We start from the raw sequence: 15,376 nt of genomic DNA on the forward strand, positions 1-15,376 counted from the left end.
CTGCCCCCGCTTTTGTGCCCGCGGACTGCCCCTGGGCTGGCAGCGGGGCTGCTGCAGTTCAGGGTCGCCCTCTGGTCACCATGCGTCCCCGCGGCAGCCCCAGGCGGGGACGGGGAAGACCAGGGTCGGGGGTCTGTCCCGTGGGGCCCTGCACTGGACCTGGGCACCCTGTCTGCCCCCAGACTCTGCACCCTGTCTCCTCCCAGGTGACAACAAGGATGTGGAGGACAGCAGTGTGATCCACTATGACGATGCGGCCATCTCCAAGCTGCTGGACCGGAACCAGGACGCCACGGACGACACGGAGCTGCAGAACATGAACGAGTACCTGAGCTCCTTCAAGGTGGCCCAGTACGTGGTGCGCGAGGAGGACGGCGTGGTGAGTCTGAGGCCCCGCCCCACCCGCAGCCCCGCCCCCACCCTGCGGCCCCGCCCCCGTCCATCCCCACGCCCCCCCCTTCCCCCACTGCAGCAGACCTGGGATCCTCCTGCAAGCAGCCCTTGTAGGGCAGGGGGTCTGGTGCTCAGGCTCCTCCCAGTCCTGCCCAGCAGGGCCCGCACCAGCACCCCCCATCTTCTAGGACATGCCCGCCACACCTATCCACCCAGTAATTCTCTACTGTCCCCAAAGGCCAACTCCTGAGTCTCTCCTCAGCTCCCAGCACCCTCCACGTGGGTGCTGATTGCCCTTCCACAGGCCAGTTTGAAACCGGGAGCCCCCTGAGGACAGGTTGGGGCTGTTCCACGCTGCACACGGCCAGGACATACTTGGGGGGCATGAATGAATGAATGATGGATGAGCGATGGTGACCGTGACGGGGGTCAGGAAGCTGGGCACATCAGGGAAGGCTTCCTGGAGTAGGCAGGCTTCATTTCATCCTTGAGCCCCTAAATATGAGGGTGGGAGGCAGCATGAGGCCCCCCCTGGGCAGAGGTGCCCACCAGCGGGCGCCCGCTGACCGAGCCCCGTCTCCTGGTCTGCTGGCCTCGCACTGCCGGCTCTGCCCTCACGGGGCCCTGGTGCTGTCTCCAGGAGGAGGTGGAGCGGGAGATCATCAAGCAGGAGGAGAACGTGGACCCCGACTACTGGGAGAAGCTGCTTCGGCATCACTACGAGCAGCAGCAGGAGGACCTCGCCCGCAACCTGGGCAAGGGGAAGCGGATCCGCAAGCAGGTCAACTACAACGACACGTCCCAGGAGGACCAGGGTGCGTGTCCGGTCGGGAGTGCGCGCAGCGCTCTGGGCCTCGGGCCTCGGTGGCAGGGTGCTACTGGGTGCAGAGGGCATCCGGCGGCGGGAAGCCCTGGGGGCCAGGGAGCAGGTGCCCTGCAGAAGGGCCTGAGCTGAAAGGCTTCTGGAGAAGGGGTGTGGGAGCAGGTGTGGGGTGTTGGGCGTTTGGGGTTAGGGGAGGTAGTGGTCCAGAGACTTCGCTGCCAGGGTGTGACCTTGGGGAAGCCTCAGCTGCCCCATCTGTGAAATGCGGCCACTAATGGGCCCACAGCTTAGGAAACAGTGTCGGTTAGCTGGGGTTACGAGGTGAGCTCACAGGTTTTCATGGTCAGTTACCGGGCTGGGCTTTAGGGCCGCGGTGTGGCCCCGAGGATGGGGGCCTCACCCTGTGCCCCTCCGCCGGGTCCCCAGAGTGGCAGGACGAGCTTTCGGACAACCAGTCTGAATATTCCATCGGCTCTGAGGATGAGGATGAAGACTTCGAGGAGAGGCCGGAAGGGCAGAGTGAGTCAGCGCTGGCCACCTGGGCTGGGCCAAGGCGGTGTGCTGGGGGCCGATGGCCAGCTGGGGTACTCTGGGGATGTCAGGGCAGGCTCAAGGGCACCTTTGGGGTCCCAGTCCTGGGTGAGTTGCGGAGAGGGGGCTCAGGATGCCCGGGATCCTGCTGAAAGGTGGTGGTCACCTGCTCCCAGGTGGTCGGCGACAGTCCAGGAGGCAGCTGAAGAGCGACAGGGACAAGCCCCTGCCACCTCTTCTTGCCCGTGTTGGAGGCAACATTGAGGTGGGGCCCGGTTTTATCCCCACATTCTCAGCTCCCCTCCCCCCGATTCATTGTGTCCCCTCTCAGAAGATGGGGTGTGGAGGACAGGTGGGAGGGGAGGGCTGCGGTCACAGCAGGTAGAGGGGGGCTGGGTCCCACCCTCTGTGTCCTGCCCCGGCTGGAGGCGCCTGTCTTCTGCCTGCCCCTCCCCCCACACCTTTCCTGTCCACCCCTGAGATCTCTGCTCCCCGCCCTGCTCCGCGCCCTCCCAGGTGCTGGGCTTCAATGCCCGGCAGAGGAAGGCCTTTCTGAACGCCATCATGCGCTGGGGCATGCCCCCCCAGGACGCCTTCAACTCCCACTGGCTGGTGCGGGACCTTCGCGGAAAGAGCGAGAAGGAGTTTAGGTAAAGGGGCTGCGTGGTGGCCCAGGCCGCGGCCGTCCAGCTGGCAGTGGGCAGGCTCCGGCGGGGCGAGGCAGCGTCTCTGCTCCTGCCAGGCTTGGGGAATCCCCGCCATTTGGTCTTTGGGGGGCTGGGCTGGGCTGATTTGCAGACAACGCTGCGCAGCCACGTCTCCGGAGAAAGATCTGGCTTATCCAGGGCGAGGGCCGTCCTCAGAGGTTCCCCTGCCAGGGGAGCCCCCTCTGCCCTTCCCTGGGGCCCTGAGCCGGTGAGGGATGGTGATTCCAGCCAGGAGGTCTCCCCGGGGGTCCTGCCAGCCCTCACAGAGGGTCGTTGCTGGCCCCCCACTCCCTGAGCCCCAGTCCCCCCCACCCCAGAGCCTATGTGTCCCTCTTCATGCGGCACCTGTGTGAGCCGGGGGCTGACGGTGCGGAGACCTTCGCGGACGGTGTGCCCCGGGAGGGCCTCTCGAGGCAGCACGTGCTCACGCGCATCGGCGTCATGTCGCTAGTTAGGAAGAAGGTGGGTGAGTCAGCCTTCCGTGGGCCTTCCTGGTGGCTGCCCGTGGTCCCGACACGGTCCTGGGGTTCAATGGGCAGAGGGCACGTACCTAGCTCAGGGCCACACAGCTGCTTGGGGTCTGAGCCAGGCCAGAGGGACTGGCCCAGAATGCCTCTCTGGTGGTGGTTTGGGGGTGCTGGAGGCCAGAGTGGCAGAGGACAGAGGACACAGGGAGACTGGGGTTGGCGTGGGGCTTGGCATGGGCATTTGGGGCCAGAAGTGTGTCTGACGTGGCCAACCTTGGGCAGAGGTGGCCTTTATCCTAAGCCTGGGGCGCCCCCAGTGGCACTGCAGCCCTGAGGCCCTTATATCTGAACTGTGACCACCTTCCTCCCTCCTCCCCTCCCCTCGGACCCAGGTTCAGGAGTTTGAGCACGTCAACGGGAAGTACAGCACCCCGGACTTGATCCCCGAGGGGTCCGAGGGCAAGAAGCCGGGTGAGGTCATCTCCTCGGATCCCAACACTCCAGTGCCCGCCAGCCCTGCTCACCTCCTGCCCGCCCCGCTGGGCCCGCCAGGTGCGCGCTCGGATGCGTGGGGGCGGGGACCCGGGTCATGGGAGGTGACGAGGCCTGAAGAGGCCCCCAAGTCCTCCGCGCACCCCGCAGAGAATGGCCTCCCTTCCCCCAACGCTTCTGCCTGAAGGAGCTGCTTTCCTGAGAGCTTTTCTCTCTGATGGCAGCTTTGAGATGTGATTCACGTACCATGACATTCATTCTTTACAAGGGAACTATTCGTTAGTTTCCAGGATATTCCCAGGGAGGGCCACCATCACTCTAATCCCAGAACATTGTATCGCCCCCAAAACAAACATGTACCCATTAGCCATCATTCCCCATTTCTCCCCAATATCCCCAGCCCCTGGCAGCCACTGGTTCTGTGCCTACGGGTTTGTCTGTTCTGGACCTTTCTCGTAAATGGAGTCAGACAACATGTGGCCCTGATGCCTGGCTCCTTGACTCAGCATAATGTCTTCAGGGTCTATCCATTTCATTCTTTTTCACGGCTGTGTAATATTCCACAGCGTGGATAGACCACATTCTGTTTATCCATTCATCAGCGGGTGCATCTGGGGCTGTTTCTTCTCTCTGGCTCTCGTGAACAGTGTTACTGTGAACATTTGTGCTCCAGTTTTTATGTGGGTGTGTGTGTTCATGTCTCTCGGGTACACAGCTAAGACAGGGATCTCCGGGTCACAGGGTCTAACGCTTTGAGGAACCGCCACACTGTTCATGGTGACCTCCATTCTGCTGCCTCGCCAGCGGTGTTTCCCCATGTCCTCACCAGTGTTATCTGACTTTTCTCTTGTGCCATCCTGGGGGGTGGGACTTCGTTCTCACTGTGGCTTGGATTTGCATTCCCCTGGGGGTGACGACAGTGAGCCTCTTAGGTGCTTAGGGCCCTTTGTACAACTCCTCTGGAGAAAGGTCTTTTCAGATCCCTTGCCCATCTCTAATCGGGTTACAGTATTTCTCTCCGAGTGTCTTTTTGGTGATCCGTGTATTTTTTGGGCAAAATGTCTTCTCTCACTGGGACCTCTCAGGCCTGGGGCAGACCTGAGGTGTCTCCCCACGTGACCCGGAGGTAGACACCCCTGGGTCTGCTTCCTGGCCCTGTGGACATTAGCACACCACTTACCCCGTGAGCACTCTGGCTCACCTGGGGTCCCGCCCTTCTCCTGGGGGTACCTGGTCCAGGTGGAGCCTCCTAACGGCCAGACCCTGGCTGTGCTCTGTGGCATCCCTGCCCCCGCCCGGACCTGCATCCCTCACCTCCTCCCTTGATCTTTCAGACAAAATGGAAACCCCACTGGGCTACATGGATGAGAAAGAGCTGGGGGTGCAGAAGCCAAAGAAGCCTCCAGAAATCCAGGTATGGGCGATGCTGGTGCCTGGGCCCCTGGTAGATGTGAGGGGAGGGAGGTGGGTCTGGGGGCCTTCTCAGGCCTTGCCCAAGTTTGGGCCTCTGGGTTAAGAGGGGCAGGTTGGGAGCCCGGAGGGTGGGTACGCGCTCAGTGCCCGTTCCTTGCCCTCCACTCCTGTTGAAGCCCTAGCCTGTCCTTTCTAGGCCCTGCCAGCTGCCCTGGACAGAGCGGAGGGCGAGGACAAACATGACAGCTCAGACGGCAAGGAGAGGGCCCGAGATGAGCGGCTGGAGGAGGCGGAGAAGGCCCAGCCCTCCCCGGAGCAGCTCCCGAAAGGTGCCGGCTTCCCTCAGCCCCCCACCCCGGCGCAGGCTCTGGCCTCGTCCGCCCCAGGTTAGAGAAGGGTGCCGGGCTGCGCCTCATGCCAGCTGCCCCTGGCTTAAGGCGGACTGTGCTTGCTCCGTCCTAGGGCCTTGGACCCCAGGGGAGGGCTGGACTCTGGTCTTTCGCTCTTCAGGGTTTGGGGGTTCACATGCTTCCTTTTTGTTTGTGATTTCAAACTCATCTTGCCTTGCGGTCTAAAAACACAAGGGTGTATGCTATTGTTTGTTTCTTTTTTTTAAAATTTTATTTTTCTTTATTGGTTTTTAGAGAGAGAGGAAGGGAGAGGGAGAGAGAGAGAGAAACATTGATGAGAGAGAACATCAATTGGCTGCCTCCTGCACGCCCCCTACTGGGGATCGGGCCCACAACCCGGGCATGTACCCTGACTGGGACTCGAACCGGCAACCTCTTGGTGTGTGGGTGGACGCTCAACCACTGAGCCACGCCAGCCGGATGTGGTTTTGGTTTGTATTTCCCGTATGCATAACATTGTTGAGTATCTTTTCACGTGCTTATTGGCCTTTGAATATCTTTGTTGGGAAAATGCATTTCAGATCATTTGCCCATTTTAAAATTGGACTGTTTGTCTTTATTATTGACTTATAAGAGTTCTTTATATATACATGTACCTTATCAGAGATATAATTTGCAAGTATTTTCTTCTATTCCTTTACTTTAAATAATGTTTTAGGTATGTCTCTTATAAACAGTGTATATCAGGATTTATTTTCCTTTTTTTTTTTTACTCCTCACCTGATGATATTTTTCTACTTATTATTAGATAGAGTAGAGGGGAGGGGGAGAGAGAGAGAGAGACAGAGAGAAACATTGATGTGATAGAGCCACATTGACGGGCTGCCTCTCACACAACCTGACCAGGGCCGGGGACGAACCGCAACTGAGGCACATGCCCTTGGCCGGAATCAAACCTGGACTCATTGGTCCACAGGCCAGCGCTCTACCCGCTGAGCCAAACTGGCCAGGGCAGGATTTGTTATTTTAAATCTCACCATGGAATCTCTACCTTTTAGCTGGCAAGTTTAATTTCTTTACATTTATTGTAATAGCTAAATATTTGGATGAATTTCTGTTATTTTGTGCTTTATATTACTCTTGCCCCTTTCTCCTTTATTTCTTCTTCTCTGCCATCTCTTGGATGGATCAATTTTTCTTTCTTTTCTGTTTTTTTTTTTTTTTTAATCTTCACCTGAGGATATTTTTCCATTTATTTTCAGATAGGGTGGAAGGGAGGGAGGGAGAGAGAGAGGGAAACATCGATGTGAGAGAGACAAATCAATTGGCTGCCTCCCACACAACCCCAACCAGGGCTGGGGACTGAAGCACAGTCCAGGTACACGCTCTTCACCGGGATCGAGCTCTCCACTCTATGGTACATGGGCCGACGCTCTAACCACGGAGCCAAACTGGCCAGGGCGATCAATTTTTCTTTATAGTTACCTGTCCCCCTTCAGTTCCTTTGGCAAGTTTGTAGTCAATGCTACTCTGTACTTCTGATTTTTCTATACTATTAGGACTGTAGACACCTTTAGCTCTAACGCACTCTCTTTCCATTGGCCAGGTACTCTTGCCAGTGTTTTAGTTTTAACTTGTTGTAATTCCCCAGATCTGTTAGTATGCTTATTTCCAAACCTTTAATCCTGGTTTCGAGCTTCCCACATTCTTAGCCCTGTCGTGTTTGCTTAGTTGTTCCTTGTTGCTTCGTTTGATGTCCTTCTTCCCAAAGTGGACTCTTTAATAGCACTTTCAGCAAATTTCTGCGAATGGCAAATTTTCTCTCAGTGTGTTTCCCCCTCTCTTTTACTTTTGAATGATGGTCAGCGAAATTCAAGGTGGGGTAGGGTTTTCCCTCACCACTTTAAAAGTGTTGTTCCCTTTGTATTCCGGCTTCCGTTGTGCGTCTCAGAAAGACTGCTCTTTGGGTAATTACTGCTTTGATAGGAAATCTGCATCTTTTCTCACATCGCAAGACCACTTTAAGATGTTCCGTTTGTCTTTGGTGATGTGCACTTTCACTACAATGACATCTCTATGTATCTTGCTTTCGATAAGTGTGATTCTGAAAGCTAAATGTTATGTCCTTCATTGATTATAGGCACATTTCCAGCCAGTCTCTCTCTGAATATTATCTTCGCTCCCATTATGTTAATTTCCTCCCTGGCATTCCTATGGCTTATTGTTTCATTCATTCATCCAACACGTGTACAGAGGTGGGCAAAAGTAGGCTTACAGGTGTTGAGTACGCGAGGTACAGAGTTTATAAAGCTATTGTAATCATCATGACCCGTGTGTCTACCCATTCGAACAACTGTACGCCTACCTTGCCCACCCTTTATATGGAAGGCTGTGTGTGGGGTGCTGCCCTAGGGACGGGGGTCACACAATTAGCTCAAAGAGCAAAGCCTTCGCATGGAATTTGTGTTTTAGAGGGGAGACAGGCAATCAGCAATAAATGGAAGTGTATCTCTTTTTGTTTTTTTGTTAATCCTCACCTGAGGATATGTTTTTTTCCATTGGTTTTTAGACAGAGTGGAAAGGAAGGAGGGAGGGAGGGAGGATGGGAGGGAGGGAGAGAGAGAGAGAGAGAGAAGGAAACATCGATGTGAGAAGGGACCGTTGGTTGTCTCCCACACGTGCCCTGACCAGGGCCAGGGATCGAACCTGCAACCCAGGTACATTCCCTTGAACAGGAAGTGCACTTGTGACCCTTCCGTGCGCGGGCCAACGCTCTAACCCCTGACCCACACTGGCCAGGGCTCTGACGTCCTTTTCTGTGACCAGTCAGAGAAAACTCTGATTTTAAAAGGCTGGTGTGATGAGGTCAGGGCCACCTGGATGACCTCCCTCTCTCAAGGTCATCCGTGTCCCATGGTGTGACCCGCTCACAGGACCGAATCCAGAGCGTCCGCAGTCCTGAGGACTGGGTGAGGCTTGTCCTCCGGGCCTGGGTGTCTTAGAAATCTGCAGGGGGGGTGTTCAGTGTTACTTTGTAGCTGTCTGTTATGTCTAGAAGGTTCATCTGGCTTGTTCCAGTTCCCCCTTCCTTCGGTCTCGTCTTTCCCTGTGGGTTCTCTTCCTGTTTCTCGCTCTGGCGGCTGGATCATTGTTTTCTGACTTTTGCCAGAACTTTGGTTGTCATTGGGGGGGAGGATTTTGAGACTGTGCCTGGAGGAGTTTGCGGGGAGGGGTGCTGCTGGAATGGGGGGCGAGGGAAGAGGTAGGCGATGGGGGTGGGTGCGGTCCATGCCCGCCCGCCCCTGCCTCCCAGAGTTCTCCCTGATGGCACCTGCCACTCCCAAGGAAGCGATGGCTTGGGGTCCTTGCACAGCTAAAGCGGGGTTGGAAAGCCCCCATCCCAGAGTCCTCCTGTCCTCCCCGGACTCCTCCCCATCCTATGAACACCCTTTGTCTTGCAGAAGAAGTGCTTCCCGAGAAGGAGAAAATTCTGGACAAGCTGGAGCTAAGCTTGATTCACAGCAGAGGGGACAGCAGCGATTACAGACCAGGTTTGGGGCTCTTGCGTGCGCTCTGTCCTGTGGTCTCTTCAAGGCACTGTCTGGACACTGTTGGGGCTTCTGCGGCCTCCTGGGTGCTGTCCCCTGGGTTCTGGGCACTGGATGGAGCTGGGGGTGGGGACCTGGACCTGCCAGCCCTGCAGGAGGAAGGAGAGCTGACCACAGAGCTTGGCCTGAACATTCGGGTCTTAGCCGGAAGCCTTGTGTACCTCTCGGTGCCGGAATGTTCCAGAACAGTTGTCCTCTGATCGCACCCCTAAGCTGGTGCTGTCTTTCTTGGACATGAGCTGCATGTTCACAGGGCCCTCCCCGTGTTCCCAGGTGGTCCTGACTTGGTGGGGAAGGGGCACCGGGGCTGGCAGCCAGCCCTGCCTGCTTGAACATTTACAATCCCTGTCTGCGGAGAGCCTGGGGGGTGGGGCATGTTTCCCACTGGCTTTGGGTCCCAGTTCTTGGCAGAGAGAGGCCCCTGGGCAGTGCCTTGTGGATGGATAAGTGAATGTGGTCTGTCCTCCCACAGAGGACACCAAAGTTGAAGAGAAGGAACCCATTGAAACACAGCAAAATGGTGACAGAGAGGAAGACGAAGAGGGGAAGAAGGAAGACAAGAATGGGAAGTTCAAATTCATGTTCAACATTGCAGATGGGGGCTTCACAGGTAGGGGGTGGGGTGGTGGGCAGAGAGCTGTGCTGCTTGGTATCATCGCCTTCCTGACTGTGGGTCCTGGGAACCTGGGCAGATGGCTATTTTATACTACAGTGTGAATGGTTGATAGGCGCCTTTTCTAGTAACACTGCCCCTGTAGGGGTGGGAGGATGGAAGGCAGTGAGGAGAGGCTTTCCTAGGCTCTGAGGGACTGGGGGTACCTCATTCTGTTTTCCTTGGCTGGCTTCCTAGAGCTGCACACACTGTGGCAGAATGAAGAACGCGCTGCTGTGTCCTCGGGGAAAATCTACGACATCTGGCACCGGCGCCACGACTACTGGCTGCTGGCAGGCATCGTGACGTATCTTTTCCAAGCCAGGCCAGGCAGGACGCTGGCCTGTTTCCCTGAGCACCTCGGGGAGGGACGTGAGGTGTGCGGGGTGAGGAGTCAGAGCAGTGCTCCTGACCAGGTCCGAGGCCCCTTCCTGGTGCTGATGACGATGACGATGGTGATGGAGCCCACGGCAGCAGCTCCCCCTCCCCTCAGTGCTCACGCACCCTCCCAGCAGCTTTCCACACGGCGCTACACGGTCCCCGTTGTCAGAGGAGGAAGCAGAGGCCAGGGCCTTTGCCCAGAGACACACAGCTAATAAGTCGCGACCCACCCACCTGACTCCACAGCAAGTGCCCCTAACGCCTACCTGGCGCAGACCTCACCTCCTCCCAGTAGTGACACCTCGAAGCTGCTTCCACCCTCGATTCTGTCTCTGTCGCTCGCCTACTGTGTGCGAGGCGTGGGGGGTGCAGTTGTGACCAGAACGGCCCCCAGGCCCTGTCTGCCTGGACCCCATGTCCCACGAGGGGAGATGGTGAGCACGATGCCTTAGCCAAGTGTGGGCCCAACGGAACCCGGCAGAGCAGGAAGGGGCGAAGGGGGCTTTGGGGTGGGGGTTGCATTTCCACTGGGGTGGTTAGAGAAGGTGATATTTGAGCACAGAGCTCCCAGGGGCAAGGGGAGGGCCACACAGCAAAGGGGCCTTCGTGACAGCTGGGGTGGGGGCTGTGGTGAGGAGAGGTGGTGTGTGGTGGACAGGAGTTGGCTGACTGTCCCTGCCAGGAGCCAGAGCGTGAATGTCGCAGGCTTTGCAGAGTGACCACTCTACTCTGCCGTGGCAGCCAAAGGAGCCACGCACGTGAGCAAACCAGTGAGCGTGGCCGTGTTCCGATAAAACTTTATTTACAAAACCAAGCTGTGGGCCACAGTTTACTGATCCCTGTCAAGGAGGCTAACGTGTTGGAGTCAGGCTGCCTGGGTTCAAATCCTGACTCTGCCTCTCATATCTGTGGGACCCCGGGCACGATAACATTCCTGTCCCCTGCTCCCTCAGGAGACTTCAGGGGAGGCTCCTTCCTTGCTTCTCGCCAGCCCTGGTGGCAGCCATCAATCCCTGGCACCCCTTGGTTTGCAGCTACATCCCCCCAATCTTCCCTGGTATCTGTGTGTATTTGTCCAAATTTCCTCTTAGGAGGACTCAGGTCTCGGGGTCAGTGCTCCCTCTAACTCAGTAGACACACCTGCAGAGACCCTATTTCCAGATGAGGTCAGCCACAGGTGCCGAGGGTCGAACTCCGCTTGGCCCTGCTCGGCCCGGGACGTTCCGCAGGCCGCCCTGCCTCGGCACCTGCTGATGTCATATCCCGTCATCGACACGCTCAGTCTGCAGCCAAGGTCCACGATCCCTGAGAACACAGTCGGGACCCTGCGCCCCTGGCCAGGTTTGTCCTTAACGGCGCCACCCAGGCACGGCTACGCCCGCTGGCAGGACATCCAGAACGACCCGAGATACATGATCCTCAACGAGCCCTTCAAGTCTGAGATACACAAGGGCAACTACCTGGAGATGAAGAACAAGTTCCTGGCCCGCAGGTTCAAGGTCAGAGGCCGAGGGCGGAGGGGCGCAGTGAGGGGGGCAGGCTGAGGAGTCAGTGAGCGGCGACCCCTCCCCTTCTATCTGGTCGTGGGCCAGGCTGTCTGCAAAGGGGCGTCATTTAGTCCATCAGCTGACGGTGCTGGGTCCTTGCCCTGGGTCAGGCCCCTCTGGGCGAGTGTCCCGGTCCTGGGTGATGGGTGCAGAGGACCCAACTTGGTGAGGACTCTAAGGGGTGCCCAAGATCAGATGAGGATGGGCTGCTGGGTGGGACTGTGTCCTTCCTCCCTCCTTTCTGCCCAGAGCCTCGGCCTGGGGCGGTGCTGGGGGCGGCGCTGGTGGCGAAGGGACACCGCTCAGTCGCCCCTGCCTCCCGCCCCCAGCTGCTGGAGCAGGCACTGGTCATCGAGGAGCAGCTGCGGAGGGCCGCGTACCTCAACATGACCCAGGACCCCAACCATCCCGCCATGGCCCTCAACGCGCGCCTGGCCGAGGTGGAGTGCCTTGCCGAGAGCCACCAGCACCTGTCCAAGGAGTCCCTGGCCGGGAACAAGCCTGCCAACGCCGTCCTGCACAAGGGTGAGGAGCCTGCTCCCCGAGGCTGCCCGCCTGCCCCCGCCCAGGGGAGGGCGGCCATGGATGAGGGCGTGATGGGGGCATGGGGCTGGGGACAGAACGGGGCCCAGACGGCCCAGCATCCAGCCCCTCGAGCCCTGACGACATGCTTTTAATACGTTCTCTCTGTAACCCTCGTGCGTCCGCGAGTGGGGAGGTTTATGCCCACGTTAAAGACCAGGCATTGAAACTCAGGGAGGTGAAGTCACTGCCCGAGAGTTCCCCGATTCAGACCTTTGACCCTCACTGCCCGTGTCTCCAGGAAGCTGCAGCTGGTGGGCGGACGGGACCCCCTGGGCTCGCTGGCCCCCCGTCTGGCAGATGCTCCCTGAGGCCGCTCTGCCGTGGGCCTCCCTGTCCCCCGCTTGGGTGGGGCTGCGGGCCTCCCCGGGAGCCGGGAGCCTGGCTGAGGGCTGGAGGGAAGTTTCTACCCTCCTCTCTATAGCCGAGGTCCCCGGGGAGACGCTCTTTGGGGAACCCGGGTCCTCTCCCTGGTGGAATGTCCCTGCTTTGCGGGCCCTGTGAGGAGCGCCCCCTGGTGCCCGCGGCCCGGGGGTGCAGCGACACACCCTGGTAACGAAGCAGCGGCCTGGGCATCTGCATCAGCCCTTCCCTCCCCGCCTCTGTCCCCCAGTCTTGAACCAGCTGGAGGAGCTGCTGAGTGACATGAAGGCGGACGTGACCCGCCTGCCCTCCATGCTGTCCCGCATCCCCCCGGTGGCCGCCCGCCTCCAGATGTCGGAACGCAGCATCCTGAGCCGCCTGACCAACCGAGCCGGCGACCCCGCCATCCAGCAGGTCAGCGCCCGGGCCCGAGTCCCCCTCACGCAGGTCCTGAGCACCTTGGCTTGGGGCTCGGGTCCGCGGTGCGGGACTGTGATCTTTAAACCCGAGTCCTTGCCTCCAGGGTGCTTTCGGCTCCTCCCAGATGTACAACAACAACTTTGGGCCCAACTTCCGGGGCCCTGGACCGGGAGGGATTGTCAACTACAACCAGATGCCCCTGGGCCCCTATGTGACTGGTAGGTGCCCGTCTGCTCCCGGGCAGCATGCACAGGGGCGCCCGCGGGGCCCTGCCCACCACGCCCCGGGCAAGCCTTGGTTCTCTCTCTCTGTCAGATATCTAGCCGTCCCCGCGAATTCCCTCTCTTGCAAAGCTCGTTCCCAGCTGAGGTAAGGATGCTCCTGGATGCCCCAGTGTCCCTCGTCCCCTCCCCAGCTCGGCGGGTCAGGCCCGGCCAGAGTCAACCCTGGTCCATGCTCGATTCATGCCCCTGAGCGTGGGGTCCTCACTGCCCACGAGCCAGAGCCCCCACCCCAGCCTCCTCTGCCCTGGGGACTGTGTCGCGGCCGGTGTGTCCACCCAGGCTTCCAGAAGCTTCCTGGGAGCCGGGGAAGGCAGGACACAAAGGTGCTCCTGTGTGTACACGCGTGTCCATGGCCTTGATCAGGGACCATCGCCCCTGCCCGGAACCCTCCTCTCCTGTCTCCGCTGCCCTGCTGAGTAGTGGGTGCTCCACTCCCCGCCCAGGACCAGGAGGGTGGCTCAGGGTTGGGGTGGGGCCAGCAGAGGCAGCTTATTCCAGTTCACCCTGCCCCCCAAGCCCTGTCTGTCCTGTAAGAACTCAGCTTGAGGTGGAGGTGCGCAGGGGAGGGCTTTCCAGACCGGCTGCCCCAGTGGGCTGCTGGTTCCGGGCGCGCCCTGGCGCTCTGGGAGGTCTTGGCTAGGGCGCCCCTCTGAGTGCAGCTGCCTGTGACAGGCAGTGGTGGGGAGGGACAGGTGTGGGGTGCTCTCTGAAATGGAGACCTGACCACCCACCTGTCCCCGGGCTCTGCCTCTTGCAGCCACGCCCGCTGGGCCACCTGCCTGGCCCCCACGGGAGAGAAGAGCTACCGCCTTTGTAGGAGCCGTTGCCACCGCGGGACGGAAAGGGGACGAGGGATACCATCACGTGGGCGGGGCCCAGGACTTCCACGTCATCACAACCCACGTGTTCCACACCGCGTCGAGCCACACCACAGAGACGCGCCGGGCCGCCTTGCCAGACGACTTCTTAGAGGAGATTTCATTTATTTGTACACCTTTTGCACTTTCCTATTGAAGACTTGAACCGTTTGTCTTGATAAAAGTTGAGTGGCATACGGAGCAGTCCGACCAGCACACGTCTGTCTGGCAGCGGCTCCCGCCCCACAGAAGGTCCTGGAAGCCCTGCTGTTGTCCTGGACTCTGCCCACAGCATCTGCCTGGAGCTCTGTGTGCCTCCGCCCCCGTCCCGTCTGCACTGCCCGACTGTCCTCTGCTCTGCCCCTGCCCACGTGGGGCCGCCCAGTGCCAGGCGGGTCAGGGCTGGGGCAGCTGCCCGGCCCGATGGTAGAGACCTGGCTGAGCCCAGGTTGGGGCTTTTATTCTACCCCCTCCCTGCCAGGGCTGGCGACCACCAGCTCTGCGTGGTCTCCTTGGGGGTGGGGCCGTCAGTAGGTGTCTGTCCCTGGGCTCTGTCAGCGTCTGCGAAGGGCCTGTGGCCGCTGCCCTCCAGGGCGGGCCCGGTGTGTGCCTCCTGGATGTGGGGGGGGCCTGTGCGGCTGTGGAGCCTCCACCTTGGCCGTGTGCCAGGCGTGGTCATGGGCAGGTGGTTGGTGGCGTTTTAGCAGAGGTCACAGCAGTGCTTGGTCCTGCCCTGTGCCCGGGGAGGCCGTCACACCACCTCTGGGTACTCGCAGTCGCATGATCTGCAGAAATGGAGAAACCAGGCTACCCCTGGAGCATGGACTCATCCCTGTTTCTGTCTGGAGAGGCCTCCATCCAGGCACTTGTCACCCGGGGCAGAGCCATGGATGCCCTGGGCGTGTCTCAGATGGCCCGGGAGAGCTCTGCTTGGAGGCAGGGGGCTGACGGCCGCTCCGGCTCCCTGCCGGACATCCCAGGCTCCCTGCCTGTGTCCCGCAGGAACACAGGGCCTGGCCCTCCTCCGCCCAGCCGGTGGCACCTGTAACGGTCCCCAGGTGGGGGCTGCTGGTGGGCCAAGCCGGGGCCGCTCTGTGTCTGATGCTCAGCCTGGAAGGGATGTCCGAGCCTTATTCCTGGGGAGATGCCCTGGGTAAGAATCCTGTTTGAGTGACAGACAAGCTGGGCTTGGGGGTGAAGGTGCCCAGAGGGACTTTGGCTCAGCTCCCTGGGCCAGGACTGGGGCCAGGATTTGGTGGCTCACCTTGGGGACAGCGGATGATTGGCCGGCCCTCACGGAGCCCCAGAAGTCCCCATCTGTAAATGGCTCTCTCTGAACCCTGGAGGGCGGGACCCCCAAGGCCCCTTTCATCTTAAGTGACCCCATACTCCATCCTGATCGACGTCTCCAGGCAGACCGGCCGGCGCTGCGGGAGGGTGGACCGGGAGGGTGGGCCGGGAGGGTCCCGGAGGTGGCCTGGGTTTCTAGGAACATGCAGCAGCGCT

General features: G+C 59.6%; 1 protein-coding gene across 1 annotated transcript in view; it reads left to right on the forward strand.

Annotated features, from left to right (window-relative positions):
- The window catches only part of CHD5 (chromodomain helicase DNA binding protein 5), a 55,208-nt gene extending 41,395 nt beyond the window's left edge, over window positions 1-13,813 (forward strand). Inside the window, exons 25-42 of the mRNA XM_036256920.1 lie at window positions 207-379; window positions 1,034-1,208; window positions 1,643-1,735; window positions 1,924-2,012; window positions 2,264-2,397; window positions 2,772-2,916; window positions 3,314-3,473; window positions 4,748-4,827; window positions 5,023-5,155; window positions 8,638-8,727; window positions 9,257-9,394; window positions 9,635-9,743; window positions 11,184-11,316; window positions 11,694-11,889; window positions 12,560-12,723; window positions 12,833-12,947; window positions 13,045-13,098; window positions 13,771-13,813. Of these exons, the coding sequence (XP_036112813.1) occupies window positions 207-379; window positions 1,034-1,208; window positions 1,643-1,735; window positions 1,924-2,012; window positions 2,264-2,397; window positions 2,772-2,916; window positions 3,314-3,473; window positions 4,748-4,827; window positions 5,023-5,155; window positions 8,638-8,727; window positions 9,257-9,394; window positions 9,635-9,743; window positions 11,184-11,316; window positions 11,694-11,889; window positions 12,560-12,723; window positions 12,833-12,947; window positions 13,045-13,052 (2,135 nt within the window). The 3' untranslated portion in view covers window positions 13,053-13,098; window positions 13,771-13,813. The remainder of the gene's footprint in view (window positions 1-206; window positions 380-1,033; window positions 1,209-1,642; window positions 1,736-1,923; window positions 2,013-2,263; window positions 2,398-2,771; window positions 2,917-3,313; window positions 3,474-4,747; window positions 4,828-5,022; window positions 5,156-8,637; window positions 8,728-9,256; window positions 9,395-9,634; window positions 9,744-11,183; window positions 11,317-11,693; window positions 11,890-12,559; window positions 12,724-12,832; window positions 12,948-13,044; window positions 13,099-13,770) is intronic.
- Window positions 13,814-15,376: the final 1,563 nt, after the last annotated feature.

Source organism: Molossus molossus, unplaced genomic scaffold (genome assembly GCF_014108415.1).
Source record: "Molossus molossus isolate mMolMol1 unplaced genomic scaffold, mMolMol1.p scaffold_m16_p_12, whole genome shotgun sequence".
In the NCBI taxonomy this organism is placed as follows: domain Eukaryota; kingdom Metazoa; phylum Chordata; class Mammalia; order Chiroptera; family Molossidae; genus Molossus; species Molossus molossus.